General features: G+C 51.7%; 1 protein-coding gene across 5 annotated transcripts in view; it reads left to right on the top strand.

Annotated features, from left to right (window-relative positions):
- The window catches only part of LOC116745050 (2',3'-cyclic-nucleotide 3'-phosphodiesterase), a 36,039-nt gene extending 13,291 nt beyond the window's left edge, over nucleotides 1-22,748 (top strand). Inside the window, exons 9-15 of one of the 5 annotated variants that reach the window (XM_032615353.1) lie at nucleotides 5,387-5,583; nucleotides 9,068-9,168; nucleotides 10,800-10,884; nucleotides 13,496-13,587; nucleotides 17,030-17,699; nucleotides 19,674-19,813; nucleotides 21,243-22,748. In XM_032615353.1, coding sequence (XP_032471244.1) covers nucleotides 5,387-5,583; nucleotides 9,068-9,168; nucleotides 10,800-10,884; nucleotides 13,496-13,587; nucleotides 17,030-17,699; nucleotides 19,674-19,813; nucleotides 21,243-21,692 — 1,735 coding nt within the window. In that variant the 3' untranslated portion in view covers nucleotides 21,693-22,748. Of the gene's footprint in view, nucleotides 1-5,386; nucleotides 5,584-9,067; nucleotides 9,765-10,799; nucleotides 10,885-13,495; nucleotides 13,588-15,594; nucleotides 15,750-15,970; nucleotides 15,990-17,029; nucleotides 17,700-19,673; nucleotides 19,814-21,242 lie in introns of those variants that run through there. The other 4 variants (XM_032615354.1, XM_032615355.1, XM_032615356.1 and 1 more) reach the window with 4 other exon arrangements.
- Nucleotides 22,749-23,948: the final 1,200 nt, after the last annotated feature.

Here is a 23,948-nt window from a genome sequence, read left to right on the forward strand (position 1 = left end):
TGGTGTTAGGGAGGTTTCTAATTTCATTCTTTTACCTGTAGCTGTCCAGTTTTCCCAGCACCACTTATTGAAGAGACTGTCTTTTCTCCATTGTATATCCTTGCCTCCTTTGTCATAGATTCGTTGACCATAGGTGCGTGGGTTTAATCTCTGGGCTTTCTATCTTGTTCCATTGATCTATATTTCTGTTTTTGTGCCAGTACCATATTGTCTTGATTACTGTAGCTTTGTAGTATAGTCTGAAGTCAGGGAGTCTGATTCCTTCAGCTCCGTTTTTTTCCCTCAAGACTGCTTTGGCTATTCGGGGTCTTTTGTGTCTCCATACAAATTTTAAGATTATTTGTTCTAGTTCTGTAAAAAATGCCATTGGTAATTTGATAGGGATTGCATGGAATCTGTAGATTGCTTTGGGTAGTGTAGTCATTTTCACAATATTGATTCTTCCAATCCAAGAACATGGTATATCTCTCCATCTGTTGGTATCATCTTTAATTTCTTTCATCAGTGTCTTATAGTTTTCTGCATACAGGTCTTTTGTCTCCCTAGGTAGGTTTATTCCTAGATATTTTATTCCTTTTGTTGTAATGGTAAATGGGAGTGTTTCCTTATTTCTCTTTCAGATTTTTCATCATTAGTGTATAGGAATGCAAGAGATTTCTGTGCATTAATTTTGTATCCTGCTACTTTACCAAACTCATTGATTAGCTCTAGTAGTTTTCTGGTGACATATTTAGGATTCTCTATGTATAGTATCGTGTCATCTGCAAACAGTGACAGTTTTACTTCTTCTTTTCCAATTTGTATTCATTTTATTTCTTTTTCTTCTCTGATTGCCGTGGGTAGGACTTCCAAAACTATGCTGAATAATAGTGGTGAGAGTGGACATCTTTGTCTTGTTCCTGATCTTAGAGGAAATGCTTTCCGTTTTTCACCATTGAGAATGATGTTTGCTGTGGGTTTGTTGTATATGGCCTTTATTATGTTGAGGTAGGTTCCCTCTATGCCCACTCTCTGGAGACTTTTTATCATAAATGGATGTTGAATTTTGTCAAAAGCTTTTTCTGCATCTATTGAGATGATCATATGGTTTTTATTCTTCAATTTGTTAATATGGTGTATCACATTGATTGATTTGCGTATATTGAAGAATCCTTGCATCCCTGGGATAAATCATGGTGTATGATCCCTTTAATGTGTTGTTGGATTCTGTTTGCTAGTATTTTGTTGAGGATTTTTGCATCTATATTCATCAGTGATATTGGTCTGTAATTTTCTTTTTTTGTAGTATCTCTGGTTTTGGTATCAGGGTGATGGTGGCCTCATAGAATGAGTTTGGGAGTGTTCCTTCCTCTGCAATTTTTTGGAAGAGTTTGCGAAGGGTGGGTTTAGCTCGTCTCTAAATGTTTGATAGAATTCACCTGTGAAGCCATCTGGTCCTGGACTTTTGTTTGTTGGAAGATTTTTAATCACAGTTTCAATTCCATTACTTGTGATTGGTCTGTTCATATTTTCTATTTTTTCCTGGTTCAGTCTTGGAAGGTTATACCTTTCTAAGAATCTGTCCATTTCTTCCAGGTTGTCCATTTTATTGGCATAGAGTTGCTTGTAGTAGTCTCTTAGGATGCTTTGTATTTCTGTGGTGTTCGTTGTAACTTTTTCAATTCTAATTTTATTGATTTGAGTCCTCTCCCTCTTTTTTTTTTTTTTTTTGCGGTATGCGGGCCTCTCACCGCTGCGGCCTCTCCCACCGCGGAGCACAGGCTCTGGACGCGCAGGCCCAGTGGCCATGGCTCACGGGCGCAGCCGCCCCGCGGCATGTGGGATCCCCCCGGACCGGGACACGAACCCGTGTCCCCTGCATCGGCAGGCGGACTCCCAACCACTGCGCCACCAGGGAAGCCCCTCTCCCTCTTTTTCTTGATGAGTCTAGCTAATGGTTTATCAATTTTGTTTATCTTCTCAAAGAACCAGCTTTTAGTTTTATTGATCTTTGCTATTGTTTTCTTTGTTTCTATTTCATTTATTTCTGCTCTGATCTTTATGATTTCTTTCCTTCTGCTAACTTTGGGTTTTGTTTCTTCTTCTTTCTCTAGTTCCTTTAGGTGTAAGTTTAGATTGTTTATTTGAGATTTTCCTTGTTTCTTGAGGTAGGCTTGTACAGCTATAAACTTCCCTCCTAGAGCTGCTTTTGCCACATCCCATAGGTTTCGGATCATCGTGTTTTCATTGTCATTTGTCTCTAGGTATTTTTGATTTCCTCTTTAACTTCTTCAGTGATCTCTTGGTAATTTAGTAACGTATTGTTTAGCCTCCATGTGTTTGTGTTTTTTTACGTTTTTTTCCCTGTAATTGATTTCTAATCTCATAGCGTTGTGGTCAGAAAATATGCTTGATATGATTTCAATTTTCTTAAATTTACTGAGGCTTGATTTGTGACCCAAGATGTGATCTATCCTGGAGAATGCTCTGTGCGCACTTGAGAAGAAAGTGTAATCTGCTGTTTTTGGATGGAATGTCCTATAAATATCAATGAAATCTATCTGGTCTCTTGTGTCATTTAATGCTTGTGTTTCCTTATTACTTTTCTGTTTGGATGATCTGTCCATTGGTGTAAGTGAGGTGTTAAAGTCCCCCACTATTATTGTGTTACTGTCCATTTCCTCTTTTACAGCTGTTAGCAGTTGCCTTATGTATTGTGGTGTTCCTATGTTGGGCGCATATGTATTTATAATGGTTATATGTTCTTTTTGGATTGATCCCTTGATCATTAAATAGTGTCCTTCCTTGCCTCTTGTAACATTCTTTATTTTAAAGTCTATTTTATCTAATATGAGTATTACTACTCCAGCTTTCTTCTGATTTCCATTTGCATGGAATATCTTTTTCCATCCCCTCACTTTCAGTCTGTATGTGTCCCTAGGTCTGAAGTGGCTCTCTCGTAGACAGCATATATATGGGTCTTGTTTTTGTATCCATTCAGCAAGCCTGTGTCTTTTGGTTGGAGCATTTAATGCATTCATGTTTAAGGTAATTATCAATATGCATGTTCCTATTACCATTTTCTTAATTGTTTTGGGTTTGTTTTTGTAGGTCCTTTTCTTCTCTTGTGTTTCCCACTCAGAGAAGTTCCTTTAGCATTTGTTGTAGAGCTGGTTCGGTGGTGCTGAATTCTCTTAGCTTTTGCTTGTCTGTAAAGCTTTTAATTTCTCTGTTGAATCTGAATGAGATCCTTGCTGGGTAGAGTAATCTTGGTTGTAGGTTCTTCCCTTTCATCACTTTAAGTATATCATGCCACTCCCTTCTGGCTTTGTAGAGTTTCTGCTGAGAAATCAGCTGTTAACCTTATGGGAGTTCCCTTGTATGTTATTTGTCGTTTTTCCCTTGCTGCTTTCAATAATTTTTCTTTGTCTTTAATTTTTGCCAGTTTGATTACTATGTGTCTCAGTGTGTTTCTCCTTGGGTTTATCCTGTATGGGACTCTGTGTGCTTCCTGGACTTGGGTGGCTATTTCCTTTCCTATGTTAAGGAAGTTTTCGACTATAATCTCTTCAAATATTTTCTCGGGTCCTTTCTCTCTCTTGTCTCCTTCTGGGACCCCTATAATGTGAATGTTGTGTTTAATGTTGTCCCAGAGGTCTCTTAGGCTGTCTTCATTTCTTTTCATTCTTTTTTCTTTATTCTGTTCCACAGCAGTGAATTCCACCATTCTGTCCTCCAGGTCACTTACCTGTTCTTCTGCCTGAGTTATTCTGCTATTGATTCCTTCTAGTGTATTTTTCATTTCAGTTATTGTGTTGTTCATCTCTGTTTGTTTGTTCTTTAATTCTTCTAGGTCTTTGTTAAACATTCCTTGCATCTTCTCGATATTTGCCTCCATTCTTTTTCCAAGGTCCTGGATCATCTTCACTATCATTATTCTGAATTCTTTTTCTGGAAGGTTGCCTATCTCCACTTCATTTAGTTGTTTTTCTGGGGTTTTATCTTGTTCCTTCATCTGGTACATAGCCCTCTGCCTTTTCATCTTGTCTGTCTTTCTGTCAATGTGGTTTTTGTTCCACAGGCTGCAGGATTGTAGTTCTTGCTTCTGCTGTCTGCCCTCTGGTGGATGAGGCTATCTAAGAGGCTTGTGCAAGTTTCCTGATGGGAGGGACTGGTGGTGGGTAGATCTGGCTGTTGCTCTGGTGGGCAGAGCTCAGTAAAACTTTAATCCACTTGTCTGCTGATGGGTGGGGCTGGGTCCCCTCCCTGTTGGTTTTTTGGCCTGAGGCAACCCAGCACTGGAGTCTACCCGGCTCTTTGGTGGGGCTAATGGCGGACTCTGGGAGGGCTCATGCCAAGGAGTACTTCCCAGAACTTCTGCTGCCAGTGTCCTTGTCCTCTTGGTGAGCCACAGCCACCCCCTGCCTCTGTGGGAGACCCTCCAACACCAGCAGGTAGGCCTGGTTCAGTCCTATGGGGTCACTGCTCCTTCCGCTGGGTCCCGACGCACACACTACTTTGTGTGTGCCCTCCAAGAGTGGAGTCTCTGTTTCCCCCAGTCCTGTCGAAGTCCTGCAGTCAAATCCCGCTAGCGTTCAAAGTCTGGTTCTCTAGGAATTCCTCCTCCCATTGCTGTACCCCTGGGTTGGGAAGCCTGATGTGGGGCCACCTTCACTCCAGTGGGTGGACTTCTGTGGTATAAGCGTTCTCCAGTTTGTGAGTCACCCACCCGGCAGTTATGAGATTTGATTTTACTGTGATTGCGTCCCTCCTGCCGTCTCACTGTGGCTTCTCCTGTGTCTCTGGATGTGGGGTGTCCTCCTTGGTGAGTTCCAGTGTCTTCCTGTCGATGATTGTCCAGCAGCTAGTTGTGATTCTGGTGTTCTCACAAGAGGGAGTGAGAGCCCGTCCTTCTACTCCACCCTCTTGAACCAATCCCTGTATCTTTTTATAATAAAACGTTTTATAGTAAGTGTGCTTAATGTTAAAATATTAATTTGGAAAATATAGAAAAGTAAAAGAGAAAGTCTTCGGGCCCACCCCCCAAAGCCAAGTACTAATTCTAATCCCGCTCTTCCTTTTATTGGTATTTTGTTTTTCATTCCAGTCTTTTCTCTGTGTTGATTTTCTCTTACATGTGCTTAATGATATTCTTCAATGTTATTGTTATTTCAAATCCTGTTTTACAAACATTATTTTCAACTCTTGTATCGTCAAAGCCAGTCCCATAGATACAGCAAAATAACTTTAGTAGTTTAAAAATATGTTAATGCTTGTTAGCTCCACCCCTAAAAGGGGTGGTAGTTGGAGAACAGTTTTTCTTCTGCCACCAGTAGGAAGCCCAGCCTCCTACGGCTGAGTGCAGGGCCTGAGCGGAAGGAGCTGACCCTGGTTCTTGTGTCCCCAGATGGGAGGAGAAGATCCCTCTGGCCAAAAGCACCCTGGAGAAGACCTGGCTGTTCCACGAGATTGGCCGCTGCTACTTGGAGCTGGACCAGGCCTGGCAGGCCCAGAATTATGGTGAGAAGTCCCAGCAGTGCGCCGAGGAGGAAGGGGACATTGAGTGGCAGCTGAACGCCAGTGTTCTGGTGGCACAGGCACAAGGTATGGGCCCCATGAGGACCACCCTATCTTTCCCACGTCAGGGCCGGGAATCCTGTGGCCTGAACTTACCATCCCAGTGTATCCCTGCGTTGAGAGTTCCGATTCTGAGAGTGGGGATACACCCCTGCATTTTGACCAGCGTATGTAGTGCCTACTTTAAGCTAAGCTCAGTTAGGGCTTGGGGGCCCCTGAGAGCCGCCCTGCCCTTGAGGAACTCATCTGCAGACCAGCACAGTGTCATGTCGTCATCAAAACAGCTCCACTCCTCTTGCCTCGGTCGCCTTTACATGTGCCTTCTTGTACCTAATCACCGTGCAAGCCAGCGATGGAGGCATTATTGCCCCCTTATAGTTGGGGAAACGGAGACTCCGAGTGGTTCAGCAGATTGCCCCAGGTCACGTGAGGGAACTTTTTAGGGTGATGGAAAAGTTCTAAGATCGGGTTGTGCTGATCATTGCACAAGCCTATAAATTTACCCCAGATCGTTGAACTGTATACTTACGAACGGGTGCATTTTATACTAAGTGAATTACATCTCAATAAAGTTGGTAAAAAACAGCAAGGGGCAGGGGTGAGGAGGAACAGATGAAACAAGATTGGTGATATTTTGGTATTTTTTAAATTTTTTAAATTTTATATTGGAGTATAGTTGATTTACAATGTTGTGTTAGTTTCAGGTGTACAGCAAAGTGATTTAGTTACACATGTACATAGGTCTATTCTTTTTTCAGATTCTGTTCCCATATAGGTTATTACAGAGCACTGAGTAGAGTCTCCTGTGCTGTGCAGTAGATCCTTGTTGCTTATCTGTTTCATATGTAGTAGTGTGTATATGTTAATCCCAACCTCCTAATTTATCCTAATTTATCTCTCCCCATAACCTTTCCCCTTTGGTAAGTTTGTTTTCTAAGTCTGTGAGTTAGCTTCTGTTTTGTAAATAAGTTTATGTGTATCATTTTTTTTTTTCCTGCGGTTTTTTTTTTTTTTTTTTGCGGTACGCGGGCCTCTCACTGCTGCGGCCTCTCCTGCTGCGGAGCACAGGCTCTGGACGCGCAGGCTCAGCGGCCGTGGCTCACGGGCCCAGCCGCTCCGCGGCATGTGGGATCTTCCCAGACCGGGGCACGAACCCGTGTTCCCTGCATCGGCAGGCAGACTCCCAACCACTGTGCCACCAGGGAAGCCCTATGTGTATCATTTTTTAAGCTACCACATATAAGTGACGTCATATGGTATTTGAAGCTGGGTGATGAGTAATGGGGGCTCATGATACTATTCCTCCGACTTCTCTGTATATTTGAAATATTTCCTAATATGAACTTAAAAAACAAATAGCTTACAGTAATAAGCAAGCAGTGGAGCTCGGGCTCCTAATCTCTGTGCTGAGCTGCCCTGCTCCGGGCACGCAGCTGACCCCAGAGAAGGAGGAAGCGTGATAGGTGCTCTGATCAGGGGCCTTAGCACTTATTCACATCCCAGATGCTTACCTGGCACCTTCTAGGCGCCAAAGCTGGGCATACAGTAGGGAGCAAAACTGGTAACTATCTCCTGCCCGCATGCCTGAGGAGTAACTTTTAAGCAGAAACATTAAGAATGCAAAGGCACCAGCTGTTCCAAGATCTGAAGACAGAACTTTTCGGCCAAAGGGACTGCATTTAGGGAGGTGGGCAGGAGTTTGGCTGATTTAAGAAACTGAAGGAGACCATTGTCAAGCTCCTGGGGGCCAGGAAAGTCTGGAGAGAGGAGGCTGGTGAGGGGCCAGACCCACAGGGACTCCTGGGCCTCGTTACGTCTTGTAGATTCTTCCCTAAAAACATAGAGAAAACCACTTGAAAACTGTAAACTGGGGAAGACATGACTACTGTGGCTTTTCCTAGAACTCTTTCCTGTTCCTGGAGGACTTTTCTTTCTTTGGCTGTGCAGCAGGGCTTGCACGATCCTAGTTCCGCAACCAGGGATTGAACCCAGGCTCCAGCTGTGAAAGCACCCAGTCCTAACCACTGGAGGTCTTATTAGGCCCTGAGGGCCTTTGGAGAAACAGGCCACTCACTGCCGGTCTCAGTTTCCCCACTCTAGGGTGGAAAAATCCAATCGAGTGCAGCAGCCCGAGAGCCACTGGGTTGTAGAGGCAACACAGCCGAGCGGGCAGATCTTGGGCTCTGGGCCCTCCTGGCAAGTGCCACTCTGTGTCTCAGTTTCGTCCTCTGTAAATAGGGATAATTATATCAATAGTATGTACCTAGAGGGTTGGTGTGAAGAAATAAGGTAATACCTAAGCGTGTAAGCACTTAGAACAAGAACTAGCATATAGCGAGCACTCCAGAAATACTCATTTCTTCCTTCCTGCCCTCTCGTCAGCTTCCCATAAGTGTTTCTAACACAGATGAGAAACAATTACAATCCTTAGAAAAGTCAATTTATGGCTCAACGAAAATGTAAATATAAATATGTAGATTTGTGGATACACAGAGGGGGGAAAAGAAGAGGAAAAGGGCTCCCAGAATGAAGATAACTTCAGGTTATGGATTCAGTTAAAAGGAACGGCCTTTACTGCGTCACTCCCGTAAGTGTTATGACTCCTATTCCGACCTGCGGTGTCCGAATGACATTGACATTTATTCAGGGTGGTCTCTGAGGGATTACAGTGACTTTCCTTCCTTTCAAATGTGTATTTGAAAAAGAAATATGTAGTGACCTCATTCACTGTGACTCTACAGACTTTCAGAACTATATTAGAATTGCTTTTCAGATATAATGCCTTTTGCAGTTTGACTTATGGACACAAGGCCCTTCTTTCCCCGGGGATCCCAAAGCAGTTCATGGGGAGGGGTGGATCTTGGGGTCCTCAGTTATAAGAGGAAGCAGTGGTGTGTAAAGAAAGTGGAGTGTGGTGTTCCCAGACCCTGGCAGGTGAGCACTTTTCTCCTTCCTTCCTGAAATTAACCTCTTTTCAAGGGCAGTCAATCAGTCCATAGGCCATCATCCCTGGCCCAGCACTAACCTGTCTGGTGAGTGAGCTCGGGGGAGCTGCCTCCTCTCTGGGTTCGGATTGTACCAGTGGGCATTGATGTCCCAGCCGCTGGCCCACAAGTCACAGCCAGCCCATCCAGATGTGTTTGGTCTCCACAGTGTTCTTAACAAATTTGAGTGAACATTAAAAAAAAAAAAAAGATCTTTTCTGGAACAATCTAAAGATGGGGCAAGATGGAGTTGTCCCCCTGGAGACGCATGATGTGGGCACAGCCCCCTTCCCTCACTGACTCTTTGCACCTGAAATCCAAGGCTCAGCTTCTCAGGTTCTGGTCCTTAGCGGTGAGGACCAGAAATGTCCTGGGTGAGGACCCAGGAAATGTCTGGAAAGGGTGGTGCTGGGAGGCCCAGATGCTGCCCGCCTGGGGCTGCTCCCGAGGGCCACTGGCACCTGCAGGGCAGCCATATTGTGCAGCACACAGTGTCACAATCTACCTGTCTCCCTCGTGCTCTTCAGTGAAGCTGAGAGACTTCCAGTCGGCAGTGAACAACTTTGAGAAGGCCCTGGAGAGAGCAAAGCTCATCCATAACAGCCGGGCACAGCAGGCCATCATCAACGTAAGCCTCTTCCCCGCAGGGCCGGCTCTGGGGCTGGGTGGGCCCCCCCCCTCCCCCGGGCTCTCAGCCCCACCCCCCAACCGCAGGGCGCATTCTGGGTAGGGCAGTGGCTCTCCACTGTTTGTTACTGCCATCAGGTTATATAGCAACCCAACCAATACCCATACTGTGAACTTTTTATTTTGGGCCACGCCCTGCAGTGCAGCTTGCAGGATCTTAGTTCCCAGACCAGGGGTCGAACCCGCACACTCGGCAGTGCACGCTCGCTCGGAGTCCCAGCCACTGGACTGCCAGAGAACTCACCTCAATACACATATTTTTCTTTGAAAAAACAGACAAAAAATAGAAAGTTTTACAAAGCATATTTACCTTTACTATGTACACTGATATTTCCTACTCTATTCTATTTTCTTTTCATTCCTTTTCTTTAATGCTGGCTGAGCCCTCCTAAGCGCGTTTTGGGACTTGCAGTTTGAGAAGTACCAGCCCCCCCCATCCCCCGCCCCGCCCCCAGGAGCCGATAAGAAATCAGCGTGATTGCCTCACCCTCTTGCGCTGCTTGGTCAGGCAGCCATTTAGAGTAAAAGGAATTAAAAGTAAGTAAGTTACGGTTCAGTTCCTCAGTCACACCAGCCATGTTTCAAGGGCCCAATAGCCACGTGAGGCCTCTGGGTACCACACGGTGCAGATCTAAAGTCTTCCCATCACTGCACCAAAGGTGACGACCATGGTCCCGGCCCTCAGGAAGTGTGGTGTCTACAGGAAGCTTAGAACACAACGCCCTCGTTCCTGACCCGTGCGACAGGGACTAGGGGATTCAGCGTGAGAGCCTCGGCGGGTAGGCAGGGCTGGGCCTTTCCCCTACAGGAGGGTTTGAGGTCGCCTTGGAGGCTGGGCAGGTTTTGAAAGTAGGAGGCAAAGAGAAGCGCCTGTCAAGCCAAATGGACCCACGGCCCTAAGTGGCTCCTCATGGGACCAGGCCCCTGACCTTTCACCCCCCGGAATGGCATCTCCAGGCAGGAAACCATACGGGGGGGGCGGGGCAGACCAACGCTGCACAAGAGAGTCCAGGCCCGGCAGACGTTTCCTGAGTGTTTAGTGGTGTTCTGCCCCGGGTGGGTCGGGGGAGGGCTGCGACGAAGAGGGCAGAGTTGCCCTCAAGATGCACACAGGCTGAGTTCCAGGTCCCCGGGGGTCCTGCAGACACCGTGGGAGCCCTTCAGAAGGCAGGCCAGCCCCCAGCCACAGTGTGTGGCTGAGTCCCCTGGCTTGCTGCCTGGCTGAGGGCTGAAGGGCTTGCCTTGTCTCTTTTACACTGGCTGAAGCCAAGAGAAGCTTTAGGTAAAAAGGTGGGACTCAGTAGACAGACGCAACCCCCCAGAACAGGCCTGAGCCCGAGGGAAATGAGTTTGAGTTGCCTGCAAGCCGTGCTATCTCTCATACCACTTTGTGTGGGGAGTTCCAAGTGCATAGTATCCACTAACCTCAGGGCGGCAGTCTTCAGAGGAGCCAGGGGAAAGGGGAGGGGGCAGGGTCCTGCACAGCCCTGCCTCCTGGCGCTGGGGCTTGGGTGGGGAAAGGACAGGTCACACGGGGTTAAGAGAGCTCACCAGCTCCTCTGCCACCCACAGGCCCTGGACGATGTCAACAAGGGGATCATTGAAGAGCTGAAGAAAACCAACTACAGGGAGATACTCAAAGATAAGACGGAGAAAGGTGAGTTCTGGGGCCCAAAGACGGCAACCTCAGAACGCTCCCTCTGCTTTCCTTCTGGCAGTATTCGCCATGCTTTCCTGCCATTCCTTCGGTCGGGGGCTTGGCACTGCTCACCAAGTATTCTGATTTCAGTGCCGCCACCAACCCCAGCCTTTCTTGGGACAGGAGAGGGAGACCTCGGGCTGGGGTCAGAACCCATGCTGTCTGCCCTATTTCTTCAGTACTCCCGTGTTTCTTTAATCAATTCATCAACTACTTGTTGAGCTCTTGTCACGTGCCAGGAAGGTGTGAGATTTGGGAGGAGACAGAAGCTTGGTCCCTGCCCTGGAGGAGCCCACAGCCCAGTGGGAGAGCCAGGCGATTAGAGTTGCCGGCGACCAGGGCTCCTGCACCGGAGCCTGCTGTGCAGGGGGACAGTGCTCTGCTGTGAGGTCCCGGGCAGGGGCGCTCCCAGTTCTGTGGGGAGGTAGGGAATGCTTCCAAGAGGGAGAATCTTCTGCTTCAGGCTCCAAAAGATGCCCAAGCATTTTCCAGATACAAGATGGAAGGTTGAGGGCATTTCCGGTGGGAAACAGCAGGAGCAAAGACAGAGGTGGAATGACAGTAGCTTACACTGCGGGGGCTCTTACCGCTGGCCCGACACTGGGTTAAGCATTAGACAGAATGATCTCACTCGGTCCTCACCACCTAGGAGGTAGGTACTGTTTTGGGGGCACTGGAGCCTGAGTGATCTGCCCACGTCACACAGCAGTCTGACTCGGATCCACACGCTCCCCTGCTGCCGGCAGCTGCTCTTCAGGGCCAGCAGTGGGCAGCGCAGGGGACCCAAGGGCCAGCCGAGGTGCACAGGTGGCAGGGTCTAGCCCTTATCACATTCTTTCTCCCGAGGGCTCCAGGGAGTAGAGAGGCCTTTGATCCCCCGCCTTGCTCTAGGCTGTCTGACTGGCTCCCATGAAAGGAGTGAGGGAAGGGGAAGTGGCTGGGACTCCAGGCCCCACCGTCGACAGGGACCAGGGACGGGCCCCAGAAGGGCAGGGATGATAAGAGAAGCTGACCTCCACTCGGTGCTTCCTGCATGCCAGGCGCTCGTCTAAGCTTTATACATACCGACTCATCTGATCCCAGAGCACTAAGAAATAAGTATTCCGTGCTTGATTTTACGGGTGTGGACATGGAGGCAGAGGGGTTAAAGTCCCACAGCGGATTCCAGTCTCCAGCAGCCTACCTCTGGAACCCATGCTTTTCCCACGCTTGTGCAGTTTCTGTCTGCCCCTCTGAGGGGCCCTCCCTCCAGCCAAATCGCAGTAAAGGGTAGCTGGGGCTGGGGCTCCGGGCTCCTCGGGGGACAGAGCCCCTTGCAGGCACCGAGGCTGAAACCCGCTCTGATCCAGGTACAGCAGCGGGAATTTGGGCATGGGGTTTCTGGGCACCTGAGCAGCCAGATGACAGCCTTTTATTATCCAGCACCTGCCACGTGGTGGCCAGATCCCCTCAGAGATCTGCCTGTGCCTCCACACACCCTTGGAACTGCGCTCAGAAGCCACAGAAGGAATAATGTGAAGGGTACAGCAGGGAAGTGGCAGATGCTCCAAGCATCCTCCTCCCTTGGCCGACGGAGTGCTGGGAAAGGCATCCTGAAAACTCCTCCGGAAGGCCCTGAGGCCGGCAGCTGCTGGGCACTTCCCTTCCCGGACAGCAGGTGGCAGCATTGCATGTGTCTTGGCCAAACCACGTCATTTTCCTGCTCTGAACCCAGAGCCCCTATAGGCGGCTTAGAAACCAGGACTTCCAGGAAGTGGAAGGAGACTCAGGAAGGGATTGGTAACTTTTCTCTGTAGCTGGTAAAAACAACGAGCAAAGATCCCTTGGGTTGTAAAATTGCTCTCCATCCGAACTTCCACCACAATCTGCTCACATTTTTACGGGGAACCTCCCAACAAGTGATGAATATGCTTCCCAGGGACGAAGGGAAATGCAGAACGGGGATGCTGGAGGAGAAGCCTCTGTCCTTTCCCAGCACCTGTGCTAGTTCTCGTAGGGAAAAAGAAAGAATGTGGTCTGGGGGCAGACTGTCCTGGGTTCAAATCCTGGCTCTGCCAGTTATTTATTTGCAGTGTAACCATCGTGTGTGATTTCCCCTCTATCAATCTCAGGTCCCTCGACTGCAAACTCGAATCAGTAACACTATGAAATTTTTTTTTTTTTTCTTTGCGGTACGCGGGCCTCTCACCGCTGTGGCCTCTCCCGTTGCGGAGCACAGGCTCCGGACGCGCAGGCTCAGCGGCCATGGCTCACGGGCCCAGCCGCTCGGCGGCACGTGGGATCCTCCCGGACCGGGGCACGAACCCGCGTCCCCTGCATCGGCAGGCGGACTCTCAACCACTGCGCCACCAGGGAAGCCCTCTATGTTGTTTTTTGATGACTGAACGGTATAATCTGTGCCGCTCACATGATGCCAGGAACAGAGCTGGTGCTCAGTAAATGATCCCTTTTCTCATTTTGGAAAGGGGTGCTGTCTCTTAGAAGCACAGGTCCCCACAGGCTGGGGTTCCCCCAGGCCCGGAGATGGACAAACTTCTACCTTTCTTCCCTCCTTTCTCTTGTTTTTCAGAAGATGCCACTACGTTGGATAGTATAACAGTGATGGCAAAGGAGAAGGAAACGATGAGAATGAGAGATGAACCCGAGAAGGTCACTGAGAAGGTGAGGAAGCAGTGCGAGCGGGAGCAAATGGAGAGTGAGAAAGCGACCGAAGGTGACTTGTCTAAGGAAACCCTGGGGATCACAGCTAGTGGACCAGAAGAACATAGCCAGAGAGGAGAAGTAGAAAAAGCCAGCCCCTCAAGGAGAAAAGAACCAGCTGCGATGGAGGGAGGTCCAGGAGATGTTGCCGAGGGACAATCTGGAGAAGCAGGCAGGAAACTAACAGCAGTGAACAGAGGGGAAACAAGAGAAATTTACAGGAGGCCTTCAGAACTGGACCAAAACCTCTCAGAAGAATCAAGCACGAGGGAGTCCGAAGGACTAGAGAAGACACTTTCAGAAATCGGCAGAAGAGGGTCCAAAGTACTGGGGAAAACAGAATCGGGAGAAATAAGAGAACCAGAAATAACAGAAAATTCTGAAAAAATGGAAAAAGATGAAAAGGAAGACGAATGAAGCCATCGAGCAGGCATTACAATCGGGAGGCTGGCGTTCACAGGGACCACGGAGATCTTATTAAACTGGACCTTCAAGCTGAGATTTGTCTCTAATAGGAAAACATGTGGACTGGGTCCCACAGGTCACCTCTGTCTCTTTCTATTACTGTGTTCCTTTTAAATGTGCATCTTTCACTCTTACAAACCCTGAGTCTGTCATTTTGCCTCCTTACCCCCACCCATTCTCAGAAGAGCCTTAGAGAATGAATGAGTGGGCATGGGGTACCACTTTCCAGGCAGAACTCTGATGTTCTGATTAGGTGAGAAACACGGAGACCCCCAAACAAGGCCTGACCCAGAATGTGACCGAGGTGTGAAATGCGGTCCTCCTCCCCAGGCCCTGTGCAAGGACCTCATGGAAGAAATGAGAAAGGTGCTAAGAAGAAAGGGTTTCAGGAGAGTGAAGAAACGGACGAGCTCCAAGGAGCTCAAAAAGCTTAAAGGGGGGAGGAAAGAGAAAGGCCTGGGAGTAGAGGTATGTCTGCCCAGCTGCTGGCCATTGGTCTTGCTGAGTACCTACTGTGTGCAGGGCACTGTGGGAGGCTTTCTGGAAGAAATAAGGATGGGACAGCCTCAGCCACCACACAGTGAGGGAGACCTACTTGTAAACCCCTAAGCCTTGAAAACAATGAAGTGCACGCTGGCACTGGTGGGGCTCTAGGAGCCCAGAGGGAGAAGGAAGGTGTCTGCCCATGAACAGGGAGCAGCTGAGAGTAGGAGCTGCGGCTGGACCCACCTGTGCCACCCCAGGGCCGGGCGGTACAGTCAAGTAAACCAGGCTCCTCCAGCTTGTCTCCTCCTCTGTGTAACGAGTACCTGCCTCAGTGACTGGTGTAAAGATTATACGGGTGCTTAGCACAGCCCCTGGTGCACAGGAAGCTCTTAAATACCCACCCAGTGAGCTTTCAGTGGTTTCACAGAGGGGGTGGCTGAGCAGCTGAGGACGCGAGTTAGGATTTCATTACATTATTCATCTGCTCCTTTGGCCACTGCCATCCTAGTCCCAAACGGCTGGGGTTGGTTGGGGCAGAGGCTGGGACCTGCCGGGCTAGGGGGAGGCAAGTGAGGCATTTCAGATGCAACTTTTAAGGAACGTAAGGCCAAAAAACTCAATAAGGAAGAGAAAGTATTTTAATGCAATACTGTAAAAAACAATTAATGCAAAACCCGATGATGAGTAAAATATCAAAATTTAAAATAAAGACAGGATTCGACCTTGTACTTGCACGACCCTGCCTCCCTCGCCTCAACCTAATCTCGGCGCGGGACCCGGGAGGGGTGACTGCCTGCCTCTTCAAGGAGTTCATCATTACCTTGTACAAGAAGAAGAGGCCGCACAAGCCCTCCGCTCCCCACCCCCCAGCCTCCGTCGCCGCACAGGTGCCTCGGAGCCCAGGTGCCCCATGCGGCGGGCGTGCGGGAGGGCGGCCGGCAGCACTGCCGCCACGCCCCAGCGCCGAGTCAGTTTCGGGTTTCGACTCGCCGCGCCTGCGCAAAGGGGGCCGGGCTTGGCCCACCCGGGGCCAGCCCGCGCGCGCTCCGCCCCCGGGCTATGTAAGGCGGCCCCCAGTGGGGTCGCGTCACCGCTACACTCCGTGTCCCTCCGCGCAGGCGGGCGGCCCCGGAGAGCTGGTGCTGTGACGGCGGCGCCCCCTCCTCATCATGGTGAGCGGGCGCGGGAAGGCCGGGAGGGGAGCAAGCAAACCGGGCCGGGGTGGCACCTTAGGGGAAAACGGGAGTATTGGGGAATTTAGGAGAGGAAGTGGCATGCAAATGAGGACCCGAAGTTCCGGAGTTGAGTCGGGGCTTTCTTGGCTCTCCGGTACAGGCCTGAGATAGGGGTGGTGCTGGGAGAGTGGGGAGTGCGGACGGAGCTGGAGGAGGAAGGGAACCGCTCTGCAGAAGGTGCTGCCCCGGAGCCGACCCGGCTGGCGGGTGGGCCGGGGTAGCATGCGCTGGGCCCGCGCTGGGCTGGCGTTCGGCGCCCTCCCCTGCCCAGGGCCTTGTCTGAGATCAATGTACGCCAGCCGAGCACTCAGGGTGCTGGCGGGAGGTGGGGCCTCCCGGTTTAGAGGAGAAGACGCTGTACAGTAAAAACTATTGATTGTCACCCGTGGGTTTTAGCAGGCAGGAAAACAAGTGGCTCAGAGAGGTGCTGCTGACACACAGCAAGGGGTGAGCGGAGCTAGACCCTGGACGCAGGTGCCCTGAACCGCCCAGTCCTGGGGCAGGCACAAAGACCACGACTTTGGGGGGGGTCCAAGGGAGAGGAGGAGGAGGTGGCGGGCGTGCTGAATGAAGCCCTTTGTCTAGCGCTCTCCTGCCCTGCCCCCCGCCAGCCCTTCTGTGGGACCATTGTCCCCCCATCCCAGACAAGAGAGTATTATCTGTCACTGGCATTGTTGGGGGAAGGGAGGCGGTCTTTGGGTGACCCTTCTCCACCCTCACCCTGCTCTGTGCCCTCAGGGCCACGGCTGCTGTGGCTTTGCCCAGACATAGAGCCCCCCACCTCCAAAGAGGTCATCCTTAATAAGTGCCAGGAATATAAAGTTGGGGTCCACTCCTAGAAACGCAGGCTTCAGGCCCTGCCCTGCACACACTTCCAGCACCGTTTTCCTTTCGAGGTGGCAGCAGTGGGCGATCCTTGAGGCTAATCCTTGAGGCTACGGTTCTCACTAGAGGAAAGAGTTTAGGACCGCTCAGACAAGCATCCCTCTCCATCCTGCAAAGCCAGAAGCCATCGGGTCTCAAGGACCTAGGAGAGACGGTCCAGCAACCCAAGGCTTGGAAGGGTGCCCAAGGCACCAGGGGTGCCTGTCAATCAGGGCCGTAGCACCTGAGCCAGCTGGGGTTCCCGGTTAGAATGAGGCCAGAGACAAGGAGGCGAAGCTGGCGGGGTGGCCCCGAGTGACCTGGCTGATGTCTGTCTTCCCCTCCTCACACAGAATAGAGGCTTCTCCCGAAAGAGCCAAACGTTCCTGCCCAAGATCTTCTTCCGCAAAATGTCATCCTCAGGAGCCAAGGACAAGCCAGAGCTGCAGTTTCCCTTCCTGCAGGACGAGGAGACTGTGGCCGCACTGCAGGAATGCAAAACGCTCTTCATTCTGCGCGGCCTGCCCGGGAGCGGCAAGTCCACGCTGGCCCGGGTCATCGTGGACAGGTACCGGGATGGCACCAAGATGGTGTCCGCCGACACCTACAAGATCAACCCCGGTGCCCGGGGGGCCTTCTCCAAGGAGTACAAGCAGCTGGATGAGGACCTGGCTGCTTACTGCCGCCGGGACGTCCGGGTCCTCGTGCTGGATGACACCAACCACGAGCGGGAGCGGCTGGAACAACTCTTTGAGATGGCCGACCAGTACCAGTACCAGGTGGTGCTGGTGGAGCCCAAGACCGCGTGGCGGCTGGACTGTGCCCAGCTCAAGGAGAAGAACCAGTGGCAGCTGTCAGCCGACGATCTGAAGAAGCTGAAGCCTGGTTTGGAGAAGGACTTCCTGCCGCTCTACTTCGGCTGGTTCCTGACCAAGAAGAGTTCCGAGGGCCTCCGCAAAGCCGGCCAGGCCTTCCTCGAGGAGCTGGGCAACCACAAGGCCTTCAAGAAGGAGCTGCGACACTGTAGGTGGCGGGGTGTGGGCGGGTGGGGGCAGTTAGCCTTATTCGTAAGCCCCTCTTGCTGGGCACGGGACCATTGTTCTCAAAGCACTGGGGGAGGCAGGGGGCTCACCTGGTACCGGCAGAGGCCGCTTTGGGTGGTGGACGCTCCGTGGGTTATGGGAGAGGCGTTTGCCAGGCACCTTCCCTCTCACCGCACCCTTCCTCCTGCCCTCTGCTCCCCATCTGCGCTCTCCCAGCCTGGATCGAGGCCACTGACCCCGTCTTAGAGGTGGGAAAAACAAATTACTTACTACATCAACATTTCGTAAAACCTTGGAGGGAGAATCTGGTCCGATGTTCTCAAACTCATTTTTAGCAGCAGAACTATTTTCTAGAATAGAATATGCCATGCAGCCCTAAGCTGCAGAAAAATGACAACTTGGACTATTGTGACTCCACTGGCGATGGTTCCCAGGCCTTGAGCTATCCAGCGCACCTCCTGTGGCATCCCACAGCTCCAGAGAAGAGTCTCCCTAGTCTAGCCCCTCGTTTTTGCAGATGGGAAAATGCCCAGAAGGGTTGCGGGGTTTGCCCAAAGCTGTAGTGAAAGCTCGACTCTGTTGCCTCTAGAGGGGCCTCCCCTTACTGGGTTGGACCAGGGTTCGCTCCTGCAGGGGCTGTTTGCTCCATCGAGAGGGGAGGTTTGGGATAGGGAAGGACCCTGGTGGCCCTCCTTCTCCAGTGGCCCGTTGGGGAATATGTCACCCACTCCCACTAATCATCTGTTCTTCCTTTAACTCATTCCTAGCTCCCCCTGATTTTAGACTATCTTCATACTTGAAATATCCCCACCCGTGTTCCTTTGCATTGTCAGAGGTAATTTGTGCCGGTATAAGTTCTCAGAGAACTCTTATCTCGGCTCCTAAAATTCGAATGCTGGGAAACTGGGGAACTGTGGTGCCTGCACCAGCCGGGCGTGAGCCCTTTACCTGTGAAGAGCATGACAGAGAAGCTCCCAAGGCAGGGCTCCCAGTTAGAGCTGGTTCTGCCCTGGAGATTGCCTCTTGAAGATGCTTTTACCATTAAAAACTGGGATCCTTCTGCCCAGGACACAGTAGGAGAAATGTAACGGGCCACAAACAAGGCCTGCCCTCAGAGTAGAGGTCTCCCTCCCCTGTGGAGGGTGAGCGACGTCCTTCACAGGGATTCAACCCTGGGGGTAAACAGGAAAAGCCTAGTGACTCTGAAGCTAGCCACAAGGCTTAGAGTCTGGAAATTGAAATCACAGCTACCCCAAGTCTCATCGAAACCACCAGCCACATAATGTCATCCTGTTACCTCCCAAGACCCTTCCTGCACCAGGCCCATTGCAGGCTTTCTTTCACCAAACGAGGCTGACCATGTAACTTCTTGTTCAAGTGGCCCCTGAGTGAAATGGGGCACGACTAATACTTACCTGGTCTTGGTGGTCTTGGGAAAACTGGAATGTGTGGTCACCCCCAGTTGTATTTGATTGACAGATTAGGGTCAATCACTTGCCCCAGGTCCACAGGCTTGGAAGTGGGCTGGATGTTAATTACGCTGTTTCGGGCTCCTTCCATTATACCACACAGTTCCCAACCTCTTTTTTCTTTCTACCCCATTTTTCATGACCTGCTTCCCTCTTTTCAGATGTGTAGCTAGTGCAGTTCCGATTCCCTTGGCATATGCCACCTACCCCTGGGTTACAAGTGCCTTAGTTTTCACATCTGGGTAAGAGATGTAAGAATCTGCAGAACATAAAGCAGGGAACTTGTATCAACACCTTTTCATAGCTCCAAAGTTGCTATTAATTTGACCAACTAATGAACGGTAGTGGATCGCTCAATCATAGTGGATTGCAAATTTATACTTAATGTCTGATTTTTTTTCCTCTGGGTCTCCCATGGTCTTGGTGATAGATGTGGCAATGCCCCTGCTCTCCCGCCCTGACTGCCCCACTCTCTCTCCCTTCAGTTGTCTCTGGGGATGAGCCCAGGGAGAAGATTGAACTGGTCACCTACTTTGGGAAGAGACCCCCGGGCGTACTGCACTGCACAACCAAGTTCTGTGACTATGGGAAGGCCGCCGGGGCAGACGAGTACGCCCAGCAGGATGTGAGTGCTCCTCGGGGACACCTGGCTGAGGTGGGGAGAGGGCAGGTTCTTCTGGAGATGGGTACCGGCTCAAGGCAGGGACCACGAACCAGACAGCCTCTCAGGAAGAGGCGGCTCCATCCCCAGCTCACCGAAGCCCGTGTAGTGCCCCCCAGGGCCTGCCCATCAGCACCTGCTCCTTCCGCAGACGTGCAGAGAATGCTGGTTGGCAACAGCTCCTGCTCTGGCCTCTAAGCCTGTGTTCCCTTCCAAAGGCCAGAAGTCCCTTACCCCCAGTCTGAAGCCTGGCTGCGCTCTGAAGTGGGGAGTGTCGACAGGGAGGCTTATTGGCTTAGGGGTACCAGCCCCGTCCCTGCCACACAGCCCAGGTCTCCCGCCCACAGCCTCTGACATGGGATCCTTAACCACCGGGCGTGGCCGACTCCAGCCTCCTTCAGGTTGCCTTCACAGCAAGGCCGTCCGTGACCCTCTGCCAGCTCCCCCCCTTCTCTGCCTAGGTTATTCATTGGTCTCCTCCCACAAGAATGGAAGCTCCGAGGGCAGCACTGTTTACAGCGTGGTTCGCCTCGTGTCCTTAGCACCTACCACAGCTGCATGAATGAACACGGCCCTTTCACTCCCATCTCTGTTCACTCATTGGGCAATGTTTATTAAGCACCTGTTATGCACTAGACACTGTTAGGACCGGGGGTATGAGCAAGATAGGGAAGATTTCATGGTCAAAATCGGAGAGATGGGCTTTTTCAGAGAATCAGGTATAATGTAAGCCAAAGTGTATGGAGTAGATTTTGATCAAAGTCCTTTATTTCTGACTTCACCCCATCCTCCACCCCATCCTCCAGGATAGTGCCTGGATACCAGGGTGCTTTTACAGGGTGAGTCGAGTAGTAACGACAACAGCCCTTGTCGGGCTCTTTTTTTTTTTTTTTTTTTGCGGTACACGGGCCTCTCGCTGTTGTGGCCTCTCCCGTTGTGGAGCACAGGCTCCGGACGCGCAGGCTCAGCGACCATGGCTCACGGGCCCAGCCGCTCCGCAGCACGTGGGGTCTTCCCGGACCCGGGCACGAACCTGTGTCCCCTGCATCGGCAGGCGGACTCTCAACCACTGCGCCACCAGGGAAGCCCCAGGCTCTTTAGTCCTCACGGTGAGGAGGGTTCTAGCCTCAGCTGTCTCTTACAGGTGAATGAGCCCTGAAGCTAGTGGGTGGGGAGCCCGGCCTGAGCTCAGGAAGCCTTGCGTCTCACGCCCGCTCTCTCCTGCCTCTCTGGCACCTTCATTTTTTCAAGCAGCCTGGACAGTGTCGGTGGAAAGACATCCTCCCAGCACATGGCCATGGATGTGGATGTCTGCGGGCTCTGCTCGGTGGCACTCACTGTCCCTCTCTTGATGCCGCCACCTCCAGCTCAGTCCTCTGTCCTCTCTCCGTAGGTGGTGAAGAAATCCTACTGCAAGGCCTTCACGCTGACCATCTCTGCCCTCTTTGTGACACCCAAGACGACGGGAGCCCGGGTAGAGCTGAGTGAGCAGGAGCTGGCCTTGTGGCCGAACGACGTGGACAAGCTGTCCCCCTCTGACAGCCTGTCACGGGGCAGCCGCGCGCACATCACCCTGGGCTGCGCGGGTGATGTGGAAGCCGTGCAGACGGGTATTGACCTGCTAGAGATTGTGAAGCAGGAGAAGGGGGGTAACCGCGGCGAGGAGGTGGGTGAGCTTAGCCGGGGCAAGCTCTACTCCTTGGGCAGTGGGCGCTGGATGCTGAACCTGGCCAAGAAGATGGAGGTCAGGGCCATCTTCACGGGGTACTACGGGAAGGGCAAGGCCGTGCCCACACGGGGCGGCCGCAAGGGTGGCGCCTTTCAGTCCTGCACCATCATCTGAGTGTTCCCGGGCCACAGGCCCCCGCTCTTTACAAGGGAATGGGGAGGAGAGGGAAGCATCCCTCTGCTTGATTTTTGGTTTAAGATTTTTTTTTCTTTTTTTTTTTTACTCAGTTAACCTTCTTGTAACTTTTTAAAAACGTGTAAAATAACTGCTCTTTTTTCCTGCCCACCCCCTTCCCCTCTAACGCTCAAGCTCTCAACACAAGCGGGTGGGTAGGCGCCATTCAGGAACCTGGACCAAAGCTGACGAGGCTGGGCCGAGTTGGGCCTGGACCGGAGCCATGACCCCAAGCCCCGCTTACAGTTGCTGGACCCCTAGGCCCACTGCCCCACACAGGGCCGGCTAGTGGGGAGGGACGCCCCAGCGCTGCTCGTGTTCACGGGGTGGTCACCACGGCCACAGAAGACTAGTGGTGGATTTGAGACAGGATGACCCCTGGGCTTTGATCCCATTTCTTAATCAGTGTAGCCCCAGAAAGCCTGGGGCTATTTACCGGGGTAGAAAAGGGGTTTTTACCTTCCACCTTTGGTCCTAAGTGCCTGTCCCCTCCTCCTCACACTGTAACTAGGTAACAGTTTGATACTAGGGAAGAAAACAGAATAAGCAGCAGCCGCATCCCAGGCTGGCTACAGGTCTCACCCCAGGAAGCGGGTGGGCTGCCATCCTCCCAGGGGCGTAGCTCTGTCGTGTGGATGGGGAGATCAGGGCCAGAGACAGCGCCTCGGTGGGAAAGCTCCAATCTTGCTGTCTGCCCAGCCCATCTTGCCTCCTTGGTGCCTCCACTAAAGGGGGTCAGTGGGTACCAAGAGCCAATGGAGTGGCCCCCAGCAGTTTCGTGCCAAGCCCCACCCGGTGCCTCTGGGAAGGGGCTTTTAACATCGCTGCAGGTGCTGTGGTTCCTGGGGTGCCCTCTGCTGCCCTCTGCTCAGTAACAGGGCCTTGCTAATCGGGTTGTCACTTGACAGAAGTGCCCGGGATTTTAGTTACTATCCTGGCTTTGCCCAACCTCAGCAACTTGTAAGACTGATAATGAAATAAATCGTGTTAATCCTAGCTGCGTGCAGTCTCTCTCACCCTCTGTGCCCAGCTCAGTCTTCCCTGGGGCAAGGGCAGGGTGCATTAGGACTGCCTTTGTCCCCCAGCTTGGGGCCATCGGTCCTGTCTCCCCTCTGCGGGCTGAGCACAGCTGTGGCGAGGCTGGGCAGTGGAACAGTGTTGGCTTTCATGAGGAGGCAGAAGGGAGAGAGGCTGGTCTTGGATGCACACAGGCAGTGGGAGTTGGCCGGTGTGAGGGACGTGGAGCACAGAGCTGCCACCCCCCAGCAACTGGGCACAGGCCCACAGGTGTGCCTGCGGTTCTCTAGGGAAGGCCACCTTCAGATCAGTGCCACTTCAAACACAAGGGAAGAGCTGACTCTTCCAAGCCAACAGGGGCCTGGATGGCTACATGGGAACTTCCCAGGCCTAACGCAGTCCGCATTGCAGCGCAGCTTTGGCACTAAAGGGGGAAGACTGAAAAGAAAGGGGCAGAGGCTCAGACGGAAGAGAAATAGCTATTTGGGCCAAGGTCTTTACCCAGCCATCTCTACTTACCCAAAGCACCAAAAATCAGAGCTTCAGCCAAAGCTTCAAGTGTGTCTGCCTGGAACTGAAATTATTCACCACAAACACAAAAGCTTGACCTGAACAGCATGACATATACCACTGCTTCCTCCCCCTGCTTGCCTCCCATACAGGAAGGGACACCAGTGGAGAAGGCAAGGGGCGTTTGCTAAGAGTGGTGTTTCCAGCTAAGTGAGCTGACGTCAGCGCCCAGATCCCTGCACCCAGGAGCTGCCTGTCCCACTTGGAAAGGGTCTGAGGGTCAAAAAGGCAGGATTTTGTCCTTGTCACCATCTCCCTCAAGCAGTGAGAACTCTGAGAGCCCGTGTAAACCTCTGAGTTAGCCCAGCCTGACACCTGGCACCCACTTTGGACACGTGCAGCTTCTAGTGATTTCTGGTGGCCCTACCATAAAATGTGTTTTCTGAACTCGCTGCCCCATGACTGGCATCAGGCTGGGCACGGCAGCATCCCCAGGGCCTGCTCAGCACTCCCGTGCTAAACCGATTTGGAGGCAGCCAGCACCCCGCCTGCCCCCAGGTGCCCCCACCCCTCGTGGGGTGGCTTGCGGAGCCGAAAGCACGCAGGCATCAGCTCCGTGCTGGGGGCTCAGCTCTGGCCCACTGACTCTGGAGTGACACAAAGCAGCTG

This window comes from Phocoena sinus, chromosome 20 (genome assembly GCF_008692025.1).
Source record: "Phocoena sinus isolate mPhoSin1 chromosome 20, mPhoSin1.pri, whole genome shotgun sequence".
In the NCBI taxonomy this organism is placed as follows: Eukaryota; Metazoa; Chordata; class Mammalia; order Artiodactyla; family Phocoenidae; genus Phocoena; species Phocoena sinus.